This window comes from Gouania willdenowi, chromosome 6 (genome assembly GCF_900634775.1).
Source record: "Gouania willdenowi chromosome 6, fGouWil2.1, whole genome shotgun sequence".
Classification (NCBI taxonomy): Eukaryota; Metazoa; Chordata; class Actinopteri; order Blenniiformes; family Gobiesocidae; genus Gouania; species Gouania willdenowi.
Window position 1 is genome coordinate 53,897,509 of NC_041049.1, and position 19,746 is coordinate 53,917,254.

At 37.7% G+C, this 19,746-nt stretch overlaps 2 protein-coding genes and 1 non-coding gene across 3 annotated transcripts; all 3 read right to left on the bottom strand.

The window, feature by feature from the left end:
• Positions 1-233: 233 nt before the first annotated feature.
• b3gnt9 (UDP-GlcNAc:betaGal beta-1,3-N-acetylglucosaminyltransferase 9) lies at positions 234-7,235 on the bottom strand. The gene is made up of 7 exons (XM_028451071.1): positions 7,037-7,235; positions 5,173-5,552; positions 4,963-5,091; positions 3,574-3,930; positions 1,627-1,868; positions 1,287-1,542; positions 234-1,219 (listed from the first exon to the last, which is right to left on the bottom strand). Exons 2-7 carry the CDS (start codon positions 5,281-5,283, stop codon positions 875-877), a joined length of 1,440 nt encoding a protein of 479 aa, XP_028306872.1. The 5' UTR covers positions 5,284-5,552; positions 7,037-7,235; the 3' UTR covers positions 234-874.
• Positions 7,236-9,667: 2,432 nt separating this feature from the next.
• On the bottom strand, positions 9,668-18,790 carry bbs2 (Bardet-Biedl syndrome 2). The gene is made up of 18 exons (XM_028451070.1): positions 18,672-18,790; positions 17,629-17,761; positions 17,242-17,469; positions 17,001-17,126; positions 16,843-16,905; positions 16,628-16,705; positions 16,016-16,120; positions 15,723-15,809; positions 15,459-15,594; positions 15,241-15,380; positions 14,733-14,862; positions 14,452-14,623; positions 14,239-14,368; positions 14,000-14,119; positions 13,333-13,470; positions 12,065-12,177; positions 11,802-11,950; positions 9,668-10,546 (listed from the first exon to the last, which is right to left on the bottom strand). Exons 2-18 carry the CDS (start codon positions 17,743-17,745, stop codon positions 10,440-10,442), a joined length of 2,139 nt encoding a protein of 712 aa, XP_028306871.1. The 5' UTR covers positions 17,746-17,761; positions 18,672-18,790; the 3' UTR covers positions 9,668-10,439.
• On the bottom strand, positions 17,854-17,925 carry trnap-ugg (transfer RNA proline (anticodon UGG)). Its single transcript has one exon. It is a non-coding gene; the product is annotated as a tRNA-Pro (tRNA).
• Positions 18,791-19,746: the final 956 nt, after the last annotated feature.

Sequence of the window (19,746 nt, forward strand, 5' to 3'; positions counted from 1 at the left end):
TTAAAATGACCTCATTGTATAGTGCTATGACATCAATCCTGGGAAAATTTCCAAGAGGAAAGGAGCATCAGTGCAGCTAACTTACAACGATGCGTTTTAAAATCCCAAGCTCTGTCTTTAGTTAGATTTGGGGTAAATCAAGTGAATGAGATGGTTTCAGTGGGGGGGGGGGTGTAAATACATCTTGTGGTATAAAGAGAAACAGAAATGTCACTTAATAAATCAACAGACAGTGATAATTACACTTTATATGAAAGAACGTCCTCCACCAGCATTCTGCAGAGGTCGCTTCACCACATCCATGTGTGTTAGTCCTGGGGTCCCACTTGGTTCCCATCATACAGCTGGTTTCTATTTAGGCGTATTTTATTCTTCCTCCAGGAAAAGAATAATGCTGCTCTCCATTTGTGCTTTTATCCAGCGCTATAAGAAGGAACTCTGGCAGTGATTTACACCACAGCACAAAAAGTCTCCATTGTGTTCCTGTTCTGAAAACATGATTTCAGCCTCAGAGCGTTGTGGTACTTACCGTTGATTACTATGAATGTTGCATTCACTGACGCGGGGGTGAACTGAAGGGGGGGAGCTAAAGCTGAAGAAAATTTAATTAGTAATGCAAATATTTTCATCTGCATATAACCAAACACAATCGGAGGATGTCAAAGTTTTTGTTAAAATGACTTCAAACAGAAATGGGACATTTGGGTCTCCTTAATAAATATTCTGAAATATGTTCAACCTTTGCCAGTTCATTTCCCCTTGAAAGATAAAGTTTCCTCACATTTATTGACCACATCAAAAGACCTTAAAGTGGACTCAGATCTGGTGTTAAAGTATTTTTGAAGAACATAATCCTGTTTGTTCCTGCAGGAAGTCAGTGCGTGACAAAGACCTGCCTCTCCTCGTAGTCCGTCTCCTGTATCTCCATTTCCTCCATTCCGTCCCTCCACTTGAAGGGCCATGAGGTTGTGCTGGTCCTGTTGTGGCAGCTCAGCTCGGGGTCATGCAGAAGGCTCCACATCAGCCAGATCTGAGGGACACTGAGGCTGTGAACGACCATGAGTTCCCTGTAAAAACAGGGGTCAAACGTTTGAAGGTGGGGGGCTGCTGAGGGTTGGGGAATGCCAAAGGTTCGAAATCCCTGATGGCGGGAAGGTTTGATGCCGATAAGTTGGAGACACATTCCCAAAAATACATCATCGATTGGAAACAATTCCACCTGGAAGAACGAGAAGAATTGTTGTGAATAGAAGAACTGTTTAAAAGTCTGTGTGACGTTGACGTACCTGCTGGCAGGCGGCACTCAGTCTTCGTGCTGTAAATCCCGACATGACGAAGCCTCCTCCGCCGGCGTAGTTGGGATACAAACCGCCTCCATACACAAATTCTGGCACATAGTATTTGGAAGAACGCCTGCGGATTGGCTTGGCGTGGACGATGATGTCACCCACAAACAGATCTCTGTCTGGTTTCTGACCTTGGAGCATCTCCAGTATGTTTTCCACATTCACATACACATCGGCATCGCCTTTGAAGATGAACCTGAAGGAATCCCAGCAACGAGAATTAAAACCAAATTCATGGAGCATCACACTCCTCATTCACTGCACATTCATCAGTACTGACTTGACGTCAGGACAGCTGCTGTTGACCCATTCGAGAAAATGAGTTTCCTTCAGGGTCAGATTGAAGAACGTGTCTTCAAAGTCCCAGAGCAGGATGTCCCTGAAGGTCTCACTCTCGTAGGCTAGGAGATGATCCCACAGTGGCAGAGAGGAGCGATTCCTTGGAACGCCGAGCAGGAAAACTGTACGAATGGTCACACCATTTTGGAAAGGGCCCTCTTTACCCCATGTGCGACGAACAACCTGGGAAACATTAGAGTAGAGAACACTAGACATTAGTCCATGAAGCTTCTCAGTCACTCAGGTACTTTAGATTTCTATGAACTCTTAAAGGCAACTAAACTTGCTTTGACTTTTAAATTGAAAACATTTTCCTTTTCACTGGATACTTTCCTTTGACTGAACACAGTAGAATTTCATTCGGTTTGTTTGGTTCCGTTTGTTCCTGAGGCTGTTCTTTCATTTGTTTATCCATTGCTATTCTCCACAACAGTTTACGACAGGGTCAACATGAAATAGTATCTAAACCCTGATGTTTTGGCTGACGTGCGTCTAGGCTGGAAATTCAAAAAGGCTGCTCCTGGAGCAGTTAAGACACGCTCAGTCTGTACTGAACAATCTTTAGCTACCTACTCAATACTCACTATACCTTTCTATTCACAGTTCTCTCAATCCAACATACTCATCACAGATTGAAGCATGCACAGGTGCTAGTTTTTATAGAAGGGGCGGGGCCAACAGTGGTGGGTGACAAAAGAAACCACCAAAACATCACAAACCTCCGCCTTAGCCAATGGCAAAAATGTGATTGTAATAGCCGGGTTTCAACCCATAGAGGGCAGTCACTCATTTTTACAACAAAATTTTGAATTTTTAAATTTGAATTACATTATTAATCCCTGAAGGGAAATTACATTGCACTCTGTTATTTTTAGGGACATGCTTCTCACACACATAGACCCGAATCACACACATGCACAAACAGGACCTGTGGACATGCATTAATGGAGAGATGTCAGAGTGGGACTGCTTTTACAATGAAGGGAGCGCACCAGAGCAGTGTTGGGGTTTGCTGCCTTGCTTAAGGGCACCTCGACAGTGCTCGAGAAGTGCCCTGGCACCTCTCCAGCTACCAGAACAACTGGTATGCCAATACCAATATGCCAAATTGAGATACTTTGACTAAAATGTCAAAAGTTGAACCTGTTTTTGGATTGTAGTTACTCTTCAATGTCTCCAACCTTCCTCTATGCCTCTATTCCAGTTCTTTGTTCCACTCTGTTTTTTTTTTTTTTGTTTTTTTTTTTAATTAATTCAAATGTTTTTAGTCCAATATTAATATTAGTGCTGCATTCATTTGTTGACATAATCTGCAAATGCCTGTTACGTCTGTAAAATGCACTACATCTGTTAACAGCTGGCCTGTAAATGCTTCTGTTTTATGCTCCTGTTTGATGTGCAGCAACAAACAGGTGGTTTCAATAAAAAAAAGCCTTTAGAGAAACCAGAGACACAATAACCCAAAGAATTAGTATTAAGTACTTTTATTTGTGATGTAAGATGTGAAAATAATCTTATAAGTTTAAGTTTTTCTCCAATTAACGAGAGATTGTCTTAAGCACAATTTCATTTTAGAGATGTTTAGGAAAACTCTTCATCATAGATTCAATCTTGTTTTGCTTATTTTTGTTCTTTTGTTTTATAAAAAAAAAAAAACATATTATTTACCCACTTTATTGACACTGGTCTATCACTGAGTGAAAATATGAAGACACACATCACATTCACTCCAACAGGCAAATTGGAAACTCCAAAAATGACTGTCGGGGGAAATTATGTTATACCAAGAAAACCAAGGCAACATAAATAAATGTTATTGATGACAGAATCTAATTGATTAGATACAACACACGAAAATAAAACATGTTTATCTTTTAGCATAAATTACCTGACGCTTGTGAAAATCTGCAGCCACAGATTTCACAGCAATGAGCATGTAAGGAGCAACCCAAGAGCCTCGTCTTCCTCCTTCTTCCTCCTCTGCCGCCCTAATCAAACACTTCTCTGGCTGGTCTATGAGCAGCTTAAAGTTCCTCTTGTCCTTCTCTTTCAGGTAGCGCTCAAAGTCAAAGGGAGGCAACGTTGGCAGGCGATTCCTGGCCGCCTTTGTTGGCTTACTGTTCTTCTTTTTGGGCTTAGGTTTGGTTTTTGACTTGCTCTGAGGTTTGGATTTAGGCTGAGGAGATTTAGTCTTGGACTCTGTCTTACATGGAGGTGGGGCCGACTTGGACGGGGTGTTTGGGAACTGCCGAAAGAGAGAAAATATTTAAGACTAAAGACAAGGAACAAATACAAAATAAGTGAAAAAAAAAAAAAATTAGATAATAAATAATATTTAGAACAAAAACGTTGAGAATAACAATAAATGACCAACAAAAGCCATTAAATATACTACACAGCAGACATGGGCAACTGGTGGCCCGGGGGACGCATGAGGCCCTCGGTCTCACTTTGTGTGGCGCCCACAATAAATGCACAAAATCTAAAACACACAAAAATGAATCAAAAAAACATAAAACAACAAGCAAAAATACACATTACTCCAAAAACGTGTCAAATAACAGAAAAACACAGAAAAATACACAAAATGAAAACAAAAACGCACAGAAATGAATCCAAAAATACATAAAATTACTCTAGAAACATTAAATAAGAGAAAACTATACAATAAGGTAACAAAATACCATCCATCCATCCATATTCCGACCCGCTTGCTACTTTTTCAGGGTTGTGGGGGTCTGCAGGTGCCTATCACTAGCTCTCATTGGGCGCTAGGCTGGGGTACACTAACATATGGGAACTACATTACCACTGCTGGAGTTCAACCCGGAAAATGCAGCTAGTTTTTTTTCCCTTCATTTTAAATTAAAACTGGCTTTCAATAACAAAATAATCAATTAAAAATAATGGAACATTTCTTTTTAATCATGACTTTTGCTTTAAACTTTAACATTTGAGATTATTTTGGCAGAATGGACTTGGAAATTAGACAATCATATTGTGTGTGTTTAGTTTACACTATTACACTGATCACAAGCAGTGTGATGTGGCATGTGCTAAGGACACTTTTTATGATTGTGTTCTATCATCTGATCAAGAATCAAAGACAAAAAGTAATAATGTTTTTTTTAAAAGCATTAGGAAAAAAGTCCGTTTCATATCAGACCTTAACAACAGCTGATTAGGCAAAGTTAATTTTAATGAATAATAAATGCACACATGGGCAAAAGGAAAAATACACAGTGTTGTTGTATGTTATTAATAAATAGGGCTGTACCATTGGTGAATCCTTAGTAGCTTTAGCTCTGCTGGTCACCAGTTCACTGCTATTGGAGCTCGTATCTCTTGTAGCGCTATGAATCTCCAGCTTTAACATCGTATCTTCTGACCCTGAAGAAAGCGCGGCCTGGAGAAACAGTCGACATTAAATTAGAAACATAGAATACACAAAAGGAGGCAAAGTGAGCTGTTCTGTCCCACTCCATACCTGCCGGGCATAGAGCAGCACACAGAAGACCACCAGCAGGAGAAATGTACACAACACATCTCCCTTCACATGAAGAAGCCTCCTCACTGACACCATCGTCACCTTCTTCATCGTCACCACACACAACTCACACAGAGGGCGTACGTCATCTAGTTTTCATCATCAAAAAGCAAAACAAAGGATTTCTTTTCTCCCCGTCATTGTGTTTCATGCTTCAGGTATCAGCTGACATTCCTGCTGCTGATTGGTCTCATCCAGGTTCATCTCCAGCTTCTCCCACGTACAGTTAAACTGTGAAGTCTGAGAAGCATTCTAACATGTACTCGTCCATCTTGTGTCTTTGTCAGTGTTTCTTCTCGTGTATGATGTGTGGGATCATCCTGATGAGAGAGAAGCAACAGCAGTGATCAGCATGTGATGATGAGAACAGCAGCACGTGTTACTGTAGAAGGCCTCCACAGTGAACCTGTAGGCACTGCTGTAAACATGATTATACACATAACTTCCTCTGTGATGGTACAGGAAGTAGTTAACAAGAGTTTATAAAAAAAAAAAAAAAAAAAAGGAACAGTAGAAGCAAAAATAAATAGTGGTTTTGTGTTAATTATCCAGGTAAAACCTTAATGTGGAGCAGGAGTGTCAAACTCAAGGTCTGAGGGCCAAATCTGGCCAAACACAGTCTTTTCTTTGGCCCACAGCAGAATTTTTTTTTTCTTTTTGTTTTTTCATAAATTAGGATTTTTAAAATTACAACAAAAACATGAATTATAAGGAAAATAAATAAATTAAAAGTAATATGTGTGTGTGTGTGTGTGTGTGTGTGTGTGTGTGTGTGTGTGCGTGTGTGCGTGTGCCTGTACATGTTTTTCAGACTACCATCACTATGTAATTATCACTATTTTTTTTTTTTATTTTCTCTTTAATTACATTTTATTGTTGTTTTCTTATTGAATGTCTATTTCTTGTTGCTAATTATTAAGAAGAGCTGCTAAAAGTTTTTTGTCATTTTTAAAACAATGACAGTAAACATCAACTCCATTCCAAACACATGTGTATTAGGCTTTTTTTTTTTTTTTAAGCCTGTAAATTTCCTTTAAGTGTGTACAGTATGGCTGCGTGCCTGAGATCTGTTTCTATCCACCCATCCAGGCTATTCCCTCCCGTCAGTGGGAACAGCTCCTGCACTCTGTGACCCCAAGCCAGATTAACTGGCACAGAAAAATGAAAAGAAACTCTTTGGATGAAAGCTTGGAGTCTATAGTGTATAAATACAGCCAATGAAAAATAAGACTTGTGCGTGAAATACATTCAACTATTTTCTGAGAGTTTTGTAATCAGTAAAAAAAAAAAAAAAAAAATGTCCAGAAATAAGAAGAAAAAAAAGCATCAAAACAAACATAGGACGACCACAGGAAATAAAAGTGAAGAGCAATTTTGGTTATTTTGCTTCCATGTTTGAGAAATGAGTGACATTGTCATTGTTCTATGGGCTGGACTCTTATTCCTCAGATGGGGAGTGTCTGTCTTATGGAAAGGAACATGGGGTACAAACTACCTTAAAGAACAACATGTACCAACAATTAACAGTATTTTTCATTTCAGCAGACACCACTGGTATGTGAGCTAACAGTTTATTAGCGCTAGCTATCCTGATTAGGCATCAATCACAGCTGTGTGACATTAAAGGAGAAATCATCATAGACATAGACATATATCATCATAGACATAGACATATATCATCAAAGTTCTGAAGCAAACTGTCATTTTAAACCACCAGTTCTCCTCTTTCTTATTAAAAAAATATATCAAAAGATGTGTTTGAGGTAGTTTTCTTAGGACAGTAATGCAATACTTTAAAGCTTACCAGTCAGGAAGGAGGAGGTCAAAGTGAAAACATCTGTTCAGGCAGGATCACGTTCACACTATAGGTAGTATAAGAACCTCCAGTCTGACACACACACACACACACACACACACACGGCGAAAAGACTGTGAGTCCTCAGGTACAACAATGTAGTGAGAAATGTAGCAAAGAACAGTCCAGATGTTGCTTAATGACGGTGAGGAGGAGGACTTCTCCCCACCCATTACACAGCTGTCTCTCTCTCTCTCTCTCTCTCTCTCTCTCTCTCCTCCTGCTGACTGTGCAGATGTTGCATGGTGCGTTCACGTTGTGAGGAATGGTTTGTTCAAATTTGGCTATTCCACATTTCTTAAAATAATTCAATATGTTATTTTATGTCTTAAACCTTACTTCCCAGTTATCTTTTCACTTCCAGGTCCCACTTAAGAACATGCTCAAAGATAATCTACATTAAGTTTTTTGCATATTCTTTTTATTTCTATGGATCTTTTTGCTTTCAGGATTTAGTCATGTGTCATTAGTATGTCTCTGTTGGCGTTTTTTTTATTTATTTATTTTTTTATATTTAATGTGTATTTATTGCTGCTACCGCTGCAAAACGTTTTTAGTTGGTTATAGGTTTGTTTGTTTGTTTGTTTTTTAAATTAAAACAAAGAAAAAAAAAATAAACAAACAAACTGGTCTGTATTTGTCACCTGATTTACAAGCAAGCAGATAGACTGATGTTGAACTCAGACGCTATTTATTGTTTAATCTGAATATAATGATAATCAATAATACATTTGACGAAGTTTATATTGTTTTGAAAACAACGTTGTGTTTATGTACATCATATGTAAAAAGTATTCTTTTAAAAAACAGGTGACACTGATTCCTTAGGAGAACTCGCTTGTCCAGACGCACCTGAAGGCAACACTGTTACCCTTTAATGACCACGTGATCCACAATGGCGCTGAGGCCAGATGCCAGCACAGCACAGGAGAAAAATACGTCACAACTTTGTCTTCCTCAGCAGTTTTCAAACAGTTTATGTTTAATTTCGGAATTCCTCAAAGAAGGAACTTTCATGAAGGATTCCTTTAATGAGTAATTAAAACATGAAGGGGAATAAACTTTTTTTTTGTTGCATTCTTCAAGCTGTTAAGCATTCTATGGAAAGATGATACTTTCCATAGAATGCAGACAGACAGTGATAAATGTAATTTATGGCTGCACAGGATGGGGCTTTCCCTAAAATCCTTGCACATGTGGAGCCATTAGAGCTCAGTCAGTGGGTGCACAAGCGCATCAGCAAGTAGAATAGTAGAGACTGAACTGTTCCCTAAAGCAGCGTTAGCAGATTTATCTAATTACACTTAAAATTCTCAAATTCTATCAACTATTCAGCTAAACCAGGAGTCTGCAACCTTTACTCCACAAGGAGCCATTTTGTGTATTAAATGATACACAGTTAAAATGATATAGAATAATGTTTGATTTAATTTGATTTATATTGATCATGTAAATGGAAACTTAAAAAGAGTTTAAAATAAAATAAATTGAAATAAAACAGTATCTTGCATCTTCAAATTCGTATGCATCTTTGTTTACATGAACTCAATGTTATATAAAGAATTTTTTTTTTTTAGTTAATGTATTTGAAAGGCTCCAAAAAGTAACTTGAATTTGATAACACATGATCAACACATGCTAAATTGCTCATTTCTTGCCACACATAAATCATGCATATTTAACCAGCACATTGGTGGTTAAATGAATCTGTCCCCACACAATTGAAATCTCTATTTTCTTCCAAAATAGTGTTTTTGTTGGTTTAGTTATCTTACCAGGGTTTTAAAACTAAAGGTTAGCCGCAGGTGCAGGAAAGTTGATGTTGCAGGAGGTGAAGTAGGAAGGTGCTGAGTCATTGCCCAACGAGATTTATTTTAGGTTAACAAATCGTTTTTTTTTTTTTTTTCTTGTCTGCACATGCTGTCAAAGGTCAACACCACAGGAAGTGCAATCATTATGAGACAGCAATGCATATTTTGTTATTGCAATAAAATACATTGATTTATTTTATTGCTTAATTGTGACCATCGCCTAAGGAAGGGTAAGAAAACTTTTATTAGAGGGAGGATATAAAAAGGGAGAGCAGTGTTTCACCTAAGTGGAGGGGGAGGGGAAAGGGGAGGAGAAAGGGAGCAGGGAGAAGAGACTCAAGGCAGGAAATAGAAAAGGTGGGGAAGAATAGACTGCTTTGCAGTGAGGGTGAGATGTGAGGTTGTAGAATATATTGTGCTTATTATAAAAAAAAAGGAAACAAATCATTTTGTTTTGAGTGTGTAACAATGTGTGAAAATAGATGTGGTGCCAGACTTTTTTTTTAGTAATTAATTTATTGAGTTTTTGCCACAGACACATACAGTATTGACATTAGCGCTGCACAATTATGGCCAAAACAATGATTGCAATTATTTTTATCAATCACGATTATAATCACAACTATTAAAAATGTTAGGGGGAAAAAAAATCTGTGTTTTTATTACACTAACAATACAATATGTGTACAGTTTCCAGTGCAAAATGACACTTTAAATAAGAATTATTGTTAAAAAAAAATGAAAAAATAACCCAATAATTTAAAATGAACCAAAAACTAACTGAATAAATACACTATTACAGAGTGCAGGGCATGTGTTTCAAATGTAAATATTGCTGATGATCAGGTTAATTTGATCTTGGAAACCAAATCGCAATCAAGATTGAAAATTTGATTAAATGTGCAGCCCTAATTGACATATACACTTAATAAATACTTTCTACAAAAGGTAAAAACACACAATAAAATGTTTTTCTTTAATAACAGTATTTTTTTAAGTCTTTGGCTACAAAAATGAGATACATGGAGGAGTGTTACACAAGTCTCCAATAGGAGAGAAAGCAAGTCACAGCTGCTCTACCTCTAAACATCTTTGACATTTGCACCAGTGCCACATTCTCTCACTCTGTAATTTTGTCCAAATGTTCAACCTTTTTTCACATTTTATTTTTTAAATAAATGGACAATATAATCTTTAGGATATAAATGTCTTAGTTGTTTATTTTTGCTGTAAAGAGTAAGATTATGTGTGTTTTGGTCCAGTTTTACCACAGCTAAGTGCTATATAACTCACTTAACACCTTTGAAAACCTCTACTATGTTAAATTATGCCCAAACTGTAATATTCAGACCCTTTAATAAAACTAATGATAAGATCATCAGTTATTTTGCTGCCAGGCAAAGTCAAAGTAGACATTTTAAGGCTGTAACAGTGTCTCCATTCCAGAGTCCTAAAGACTTCACGTTGTTAATCCACAAAAAGTTTGTTTCAAAAACATCTTTACAGTACAGTGTATAGTAGTAACCCAATACTTTGTTCTATCAGGAAGAAGCAGTGCCTGCTCTCATGATCCTGAACAGAGCGTTGACGTTGTTGCTCTTGATGGCGTCTCGACAAGCAGTGATCACTTGGTTCTTGGGTTTTCCCACTTAAGAGGAGCAACAAGAGTTATCTTTAGATTAACTGTAAAATGCAACATCAGAAAAAAAAAAAAGACTGCTCACATGTAAACAATTTACAGTGATTCATTGTCATCTATTGTACCTTACTAAATCAGAATTAGAAATGAGGCAAGACTTGAAATGTGATTCTAGTAAGTACAACAAGAATAACTCCGGAAAAAAAATTGCGTACTTCTCATTTTCAAACTCCATCAAGGTATTGATATCCTGAAGCCACACACCAAATTTGGTTATCCTATCTTAAACAGTTTTTGAGAAAAGCTGACCCCTTTAACTCAGACGGACGGACAAAAGACGCACGGACGGACGGAGCTCAAACCTATATCCCCCTTCCACACTAAGCATGTATATGCTTATGCTAACATTTACCGCGATCGACAGTTATTTATATAACACACCGTTTATGTTTAACTTTCACAAACACAGTCTTAGGGGTGTTATCTAACAGTACACTTAGACATACTCACAAGCATGAGTTTTTTCATGCCAAAAATACAAGAACTTAATTAGTAGAGACCAGTAGGCCATGGGCTTTCAAGACTACTACGGCAACAGTGGTAGGTCAAAACAAACAAACTCACCAATAGTGAGGAAAAACACAAAAATTGCCTGCTTCTCATTTTCAAACTCCATCAAGTTATTGACACCCTGAAGCCACACACCGAATTTGGTTATCCTATCATAAACTGTTTTTGAGAAAAGTTGACCCCTTTAACTCGAACGGACGGACGCACGAACGGAGGGAGCCCAAACCTATATCCCCCTTCCACACTTTGTGGCGGGGGATAATAATATGAGAAAACAAAACATGTTAGCAGCTAAAAAGAATATTAGCGTAAGTATCGTGCAAGCCCTTTTATTATTCATTGTCCTCGGATGTGCATGTCTCATAATTATCCCTCTTTCCTCTAATCTCATTAAAACGAGATTGCATCAAGCTTTGCTGTAGCACAAAGACATCCCAAACATGCAGGGCAAAAGCTCTCCAGCACTATGGCTGAGAACACAGCTGAAAAGCATTCCATCAAATTAATGTTTACACTCCATCACAGCTGTGGGCTTTTAATAAACAGCAGATAAACAAATTGTGTAGCTAACAAACAACCATGAAACTAAATATGATCCTGCCCATGTCCTCCTGCACATAGTTCATTTAAAAAAATATAAAAAGCAGGACTATAAGGTGAATAAATAAAATGTGTGTGGTACAGTGTGACCCACCTCTGAGTCGACCCGCCCGCTGAATGGCCTGGTTCACTGACTTCAGACAAACTAAAAGGGCGTTGTGGTTGTTGGTGCGGATTTTGTATTCATTGAGGAGATCACGGTTTAAATCGTACAGCTCTCTGTAACGCTTCTTCATAGTTGTCCTACACAAGAATAAATTAATTAATAACAAAGGACGTGATTAATCGATCAGGATTCAACAGCTAGTTTTCCTGAAGAACTTTTGTACACATTTTGTGTTTCTTGTTGTGACTCACATGTCACCCATAAGGCGAGCATCCTCCGCTTGCACCAGCATGTTCCTGATGTAGTTTGAGTGGTCAGCCATAGCAGCGGTTAGCTTCTGATGGACAGAGTGGAACTCATCCACCTAAAACACACAGTTATATTACAGCGCTCATGATGCCTGTCATATTTTCTCATATTAATGGTCACAGATCACACACAAAGCAAATGTTTCCACAAGAGGAGGTTACTGATTCACTTCCTACAATCCACACATTGGGACTGAGGATAAAAACGACATATTGTTCTGTAAGAAAAAATTATGACATTTCAGACAAATTTACTCGACAAAAAAGAAACGATTTTTTTTTTGGTTAATTATTACCATATTTCAACAATTTAGCTAATGTATTCAACTATTATTTTTAATTCATTATTATTTTTAACCATAATTATTACCACTTGCCCAAGTTTGAGTAAAGATGTACATGCTTTCTCTTTTTTAGTCTCCAATCACACCAGAAAAGACAGGACTGGCTCTTAAAGTCATTACACAGTTTGCACTCTGCAGATCCTTGCTCTGGGCATTACAATTGGCTAATATTTAGAATTAAAGATTTTTGAGCTTCACTTGCTACAATTAAAAAAAGGTAAAGTAAAAAAAATGCTGCATAAATATTTTGTCTTTTGTCTTTTCTTAAGCATTGTTAATTCATAGATTTATCTACACTAGTAAAAAACAAGCTAAATTGACCTCTTCTTATTTTGAAAAAAAAAGCTTGAAAAAAAAGAGTTTTGAGTCACAGAACTATTACAGTCATTAGAATTATCACTCCATTAAAAACAAGAAGACAGTCATCAACATCCCCCGCCAGACTGGTTGTCATTATAACTCACAACGTTTCCCTAAATGTCCTAAATCTAAGAACTTAAATGTATACATAAGAAAATAGGATCACATCAGATTATAAAATTACTATCTTAAACAGTTTCTAAGAAAAGCTGTCCCCTTGAAGATATCTCGAAGAGTATAAAAAACGGAACAAGGGCAATAACTCCGGAAAAAATTATTGTGCGCTTCTCATTTTCGAACTCCATCAAGGTATTGATACCTTCAAGCCACACACCAAATTTGGTTATCCTCTCTTGAACAGTTACTGAGAAAAGCTGTCCCCTTTAACTCGGACAGACGACTGCACAGACGGAGCGAGCTCAAACCTATATCCCCCTTCCACACTTTGTGGTGGGTGATAATAAACAGAAGTGTAATTGACAATATATGGGGCAAACAAAGTCAAACCTCCGTAAGTGTCGTATGAAGATCGTCGTAATATGTGGGGAATTCTGCTTCTGCAGACAGATCTTCTATAGCCAAGAAGGAGGCCAGTGATTGGACCAAATCTCCAGCAAGGTCAATGTCATCGGTTCTCAGTGTGATCTGAGTAGGAGAAGATAAATTACATATAATGCATATTACAGTATAATCCATCATAAGATTTAAAGCATGCTCTGTAAACATCCCTGTTCATTGATTGACTTTGTCTACCATGCTAGCAAATGTGACCTAATAGTTGAATGTGGTTAGCTGCAAATATTTTATTTTTTATGCTAAGTTATTACCTGCCTTCAATGACTGCAGTAATGCAATGCAAGATTAAAAAGAAGAAGAAAAAGGACTAGATCATCGGTTTCTCAATTATTTATTGTTTGAATTTATTTTCATAAAAAGGTCTTTACACATTAAAACAATATTTTTCATCTTATTGTAAATTGAAGTAAAAGGGGGGGGGGGGCATTATTATGTGTGCAATAAGAGTGTTCTGTACTGTCACTTTCATTGACTGAAGCCTTGCTAGTTTGGTAGGAAAGTGTAAAAAAAAATTGTGTTTCTTGATAGTAAAACAAATTTTACCAGAAAAAAACAGTAACAGTTTTATCTAAACTCCTGGTTCTTTACTTTTTTGTACCTGTCCGTTGCTGGCCATGCTAAAGGACAACAGTCCGCCTCCTCGAAGAGAATTAAAGGTGACGTCAGGGCTCTCCACTCCTTCTGGAAGTAGGAAGTTCTGATTCAGCCACAATACTACCTTTAGACATAAACACATACATGAAAGCATTATTACAGATACACAATCACTAAAGCAAAAAAAAAAACCATTAATGAGAATGACAGTGCTGCATTTGAAGAGCAGTAGAAACAGCCTACCCGCTGGGGTCGGTCGTTGATGGTGAAAGTGACTTTTCCCGTTGGCACGTCAGCTGAGGAGTCTGTTGTGATGTCATACATGGAGAATCGGGGCAGTTGGCGGGTGATTTCAAACACATGAAACTGAGTGCTGTCGAGATGGAAAAGGGTACAATATAAATACAGTAAGTGTTACTAATATTCTTCAAAGTGAAGTTTACAATCAGGCCCCACCTGTTTTTAACTCCAACAAATGCTTTGATGTGAAGATCCACAGGTATATCTTTAGGTGGAACAATGGGCACTCGGACACAGCCGGACAGATTCTGAGCACTGGGATGGACAACGTGACTCTCGCCCTCAAATATTCCCTCAGCGAAAATAAGCACCGCACGGATGATTGTTTCTGAAAAAGAAATCATGTTGAAATTCAATGTCAGATGAGCTCATGCTCAGCAAGGGCAATCAGTTAACATACCATTATGATGCATTAAGGTCACACTGAGGCAACATACCATTAGGTGTTGAGATGCTGAGCTCTACATGAGCCCTCTGGGTGTCTGTCGCTGGTTTGACAGAAAGTGCTGTTTGGAGCTGAGTGTTGGCTGGTATTACACCAATCCCACCGCTTGTCTCCGACACGCCCTGAAAGAATACAATGACATTGTTTATTAGAAAGTCATAGTACATGACAAAAAACACTTTTATAATATTATGTATAGATACACGTTAAAGGTCCCATGTCATGCTATTTTTCACCCATCTCCATTTGTTCTAAAAACCTCAAAAACATAGTATTTGTGGTTTATTTTCCCAAACTCGCCTGTTTTCCAGAGTTTTAGCCTCTGAAAAGTCACTTTCTGAGCAACTCTACACAAACAGGCTGATTTGTGGCCTACTTATGCAAATTCATGAGTGGGCGTGTCTATAGACAGGACACTGACTTCCATATTATGCAACAGCATTATATGGAAATAAAGGCCTTGAGATTTGAATTGTCCTCCAAACGAAGCGAATGTGCACCTTAGCATTTTCTTCATAGTTGTGGAGCTCCAGCAGTAGGTTCTGTCTGCGTTGGCTGAGCTCTCGGATCAAGTCTTGCTCAGCACTCGAGTCCATAAGATTCCCTTTCAGGTCTTTGCTGGCAGGGAGGTAACCACGAACTACAAAATACAATCATTACCAAACAATGATACCAAACTATAAACTTATAAAAGCAAATATAATAGTAGTCAGGTTACCTTCTCCTTCCACTGAGGTACAAATGAGTTGCTTCTGTCCATCCAACCTGTAGTCGCCCTCCACTACGCCAGCCACAGAGGAGGAAAAGTTATCTTTGAAGATGACCTCACCTGTGCGATCACTTCGAGCATCAATCTGTCACCAAAAAAATAAATAAAAATAGACAAAAAAAAGTGATCAAAGGAAAATGTGAATGCTTGAGAAACCCAAAGCCTAATGGAGCCAATCCCTTCACGCAGGGCATGGTATTCATGCACACTGACCTTTCCATTGGACCAGCCAGTGATTAGCTCCACAACTCCATCAGCATTTAAATCAAAGGCATGAATGCTCATTGCATGGTTTTTGGACTGTATTAAAAGAGGAGAGATTCATCACCAGTTTATAATTACAACAGAATCAACCCTAATAAAATGTTTCACAAGTTACAAAAGGATGATTTGAAAGGTCAAATACAGATTTATATTAATTAGAAAAAAAGGAAAAACAAAATACCATGCAAACTGATCAATATTAAACAGACACATCTTAGTTATATTATACATGTGTGTGATACCTTGATTCTCCAGTAGCGGGCAGTGCGATCATACACTCCAACAGTGCCATTAGCCAGGGCATAGCCAAACCTGCTGCCGTGCATGTGGCACAAGGATGTTACAGTCTTTGAAGTGAGCAAGTGGAGGGAGAAGAAAAAGCACCAAAGTTACTCTAAAAAAACATCACCAAACACTGGTGCAATGACAACGATTGTTACTACCAGGCATTGAACAGAAATACATGAATGAAGTAAGAAATATGGTGTTTAAATTAAAATCAGTGGAAAATGTTCTTTTTTGGCAGTGGCTATCCTTACGGTTGCCGTATCAATATACCGACATTCTGTCCATACGCAGCGCCCCTATTTGGCTAGTTTAGGTCACGTGATAGGTCAGTCATTGGCCAGTTTAGGTCGCGTGACTAAGACTAAACCTTACCCTAAAACCTAACCCTAAAAATTGTTGCGATATTGGGTTATAACCTAAACCTAAACCCTAACCCTAAGACGCTACGTACTTGTACCTTGGTAACTGTACCAATAGCACCGGGGGTTACTACAACCATACAAATAGACACTTTTTTTTTTTAATTGTTAGCACACATTGATATATTGATGAACTAAACATTTTACCTCATTTTCAGTCATTTCTGAGACAAGCTCGTCTTCTTTAAACACGCGAATGTCAAAGTCCTCAGAGCCGACCAGAAGCTGTCAAAACAATATGCGGAATTATGTAACAGCTTAATAAAACAAAAACATATACGTGTACTGATGATAACATTAAACAGTTGGTGAAAGAGAAAACAAGAGATACTTTTTGACCGAAGGGACGACAGAAGACTCACCTCATTTTTCCCGTCCCCCGTGAAGTCACAAAGCACCAGAGATCGAACATTATCTCCCGTTACCTAAAACAATTGATTTAAAGTAATCTGTTACACAACTTAGGATTTTCTTTATGAATCATCTCTAAATAGAAACTGAGGCTTGGTTTGTATCTTACAGTCCAGAAATGGTCGTTGCCGGCGTAGTCAAAACCCTGTAAGGCACAGTTCCCTCCGATGATGGCAAGAGGAGAAGGGAGGCCTCCAAGTTTTCCCAACACTATGGCATTGGCTCCATCTGACACCTACACCCCATAAAGAGCAGAAACAAGCTGTTTTAAGCAGTTTGGCTCCCAGGATGTGAACATAATGTACAGTATAAAGTTGTACAAAGGTTTAAAATTGTGATTGCCCGCTCACCTCTCTATAAAAAATATCTGCATTGTCATGAACGTCATAAGCAAGGAGGTTCGTTTGGGATCCGACTAACAATGTTTCTCCAGTGGTATTGGGTCCAAGAGTTCCAGCAGTCAAACAAGTAACGGCCTGGTTGATGTTGAGAAGTGCGATGTCGGAGTCTTGAGTACTCTGGCTGAGCCGATGAGCTACTGGTCTTTGAACACGAGCATGAGGGTTGTGAATAAATACCTTCAACGAGAAAGTGAAGCCATTAAGAAAAGAGGGACATAAAGCAGAAAAACCTAGAGACCTGTCCAAAGCATGTGCGATCATTTGTGATGGAAATCAAGAGGAAACTTACAATGCAACATTTGACTTTTGTAATAAAAGTGAGTTTATTTCTACTACCTTTCCAGCCTGTGTAGCTGCCGTCAAGCATGGGTGTATTCCGTCAAATTTCCCAATGGTCACCATGCGGGGGTTAATCTTGTGGTTTAGCTTCAGGGTGAATATAGGGACCAACATGATGCTTGTCCAGTATCTTTGATCAGGAAAAGAAAAATATGTATGAGATTGACTTGGATTAAAATGGATTGAGAGGCGTGTTCTTCATAGACCAAGAGAAAAAACATAGGGCTCGTCCGGGATTTGAACCCGGGACCTCTCGCACCCAAAGCGAGAATCATACCCCTAGACCAACGAGCCGTTGAAAGACATGCCAAATTGTGTCCTCTAGTGGACAATAATAAGTGACATAGTGAGTCAAATTCAACTCATCTGCACTTTATTGCTCTCTGCACACTATATATATATATATATAAATATATACAAGCAATTTGCATTAAATGTATTTTTGGAATTTTGTTCATCACATCAAATTTTACTTTTACTTTTTTTTTTCTTTTTCAAATTTGTTTTCTTTCTTTCTTTCTTTCTTCCTTTTTTTGTGGAATCCAGTGTGGTGAGCAAAATAGCAATTTCATTGTGCAGGGAAAAATGTTTCTTTACTATGCACATGATAACAAGCACTTTGAATCTTCTTCAAAACAAACTATTTAACTGGTTCAATAATAGCAAGAAGAAGGTAACAATTAGTAATTTTGCGGCGCTAATAGAATTACAGGCTTTGCTTCAACCAATCAGAAACTACTTCTGTTACTAAGCAACGAGGAGCCCAAGCTAAAGCTCTGCCAATGGCTAATCTCTCTCTTCTTTATATAAACAGTACAAATGATTATTTAGCCCCCATCATTGAAAATAAGACATAAAGTCCAGAAATACCTTAGAATAATAGAACAGAAGCTTTTAATGATAACACGGTTCCGTAAATTCAACCAACTTGCTTTGCAAACCTAGCATGCTCGGTTTACGGAGCTCTTCACAAAGACAACATTCAGCGCCTGAATATAAAACTAAAGATATAAAGACAGATTGTAGGAGAAACAACGTACCGCACGAGTTAAACAATAACTCTTAGCCGCTGCCCAGACGTGATTTCTGTATAATACTTAAAGTGAGGCTGTGAACCAATGAGCTAACTTCATGAAATCTCCCATAACGAGCACATTTCCTTTTGCTGATTTCAAAATAAAATGCCCCGGAAACGAATGTAAAATCCATAATATTCGACTCAATTCCCAATTTAATTCCTTTGCTCTTAGTTTGTAGGTATTGAACCATTCATTTCTGTCATTGTTCTCCCCCCTGCATGCAAGGACACTAACTTTTTTTCCCTTCTTTTCTGTTCTCTTATTTTAAGATTTACAACACACCCTCGGTTTTCTCTTTGGATGTTGAAAATCGTCTTTTTTGTTGTTTGTTTTGTGTGTTTTTTTGGATGTCCAATATCATCTCCTAAATTACCCAGTCAAACCAACTGATGCTCAGAATATCATCAGAATTAATATTAGTTATGAGTTTAGGTCAAATATTGTACTGTGTAAGACTGGAGGGTGTTGTTGCATAAACTGTACAAACATTTTAATGCTTGTATTGCGATTGACTTTTCAAAAAATTAACCTCTTAACCAAAATAAACTTTTATCAGATTTATTATTATTATTATTTTTTAGAAATGATGACTTGTTAATGTTTTACTATGATTTATTCCATTATTCAACTTTTAAGTATCATATTCACTATATAATCACATTTATTTTATTCATTTATTTAGGTTACAATGTTAAAAATCGATAATTCTCCACTTAACTGATTTTTTTTATTTTTATTTTTTTATTTCATAACCATCTCTGCATATGTGGTCATAAGTTAACACAGCATGTAGTGTAGTGCACTTTCATGTGTAGTTGAAATACATGTCAGACCAACTGACTGACCTGTGATGTGCATTGGTTTTTAAAAATATATTTATTACTCATATATTGCTTCTCGAAGTATAAGATTTAACCTTATTTTTTGGGGATAAGAAAAGTAACAATTAACATTGCAATAAAGATCAGTATTGCATAGCAATAGTTAAGAGTTTGCACTAAAAAAAATAAATTGAGCATCAAGTATTGTGATAACA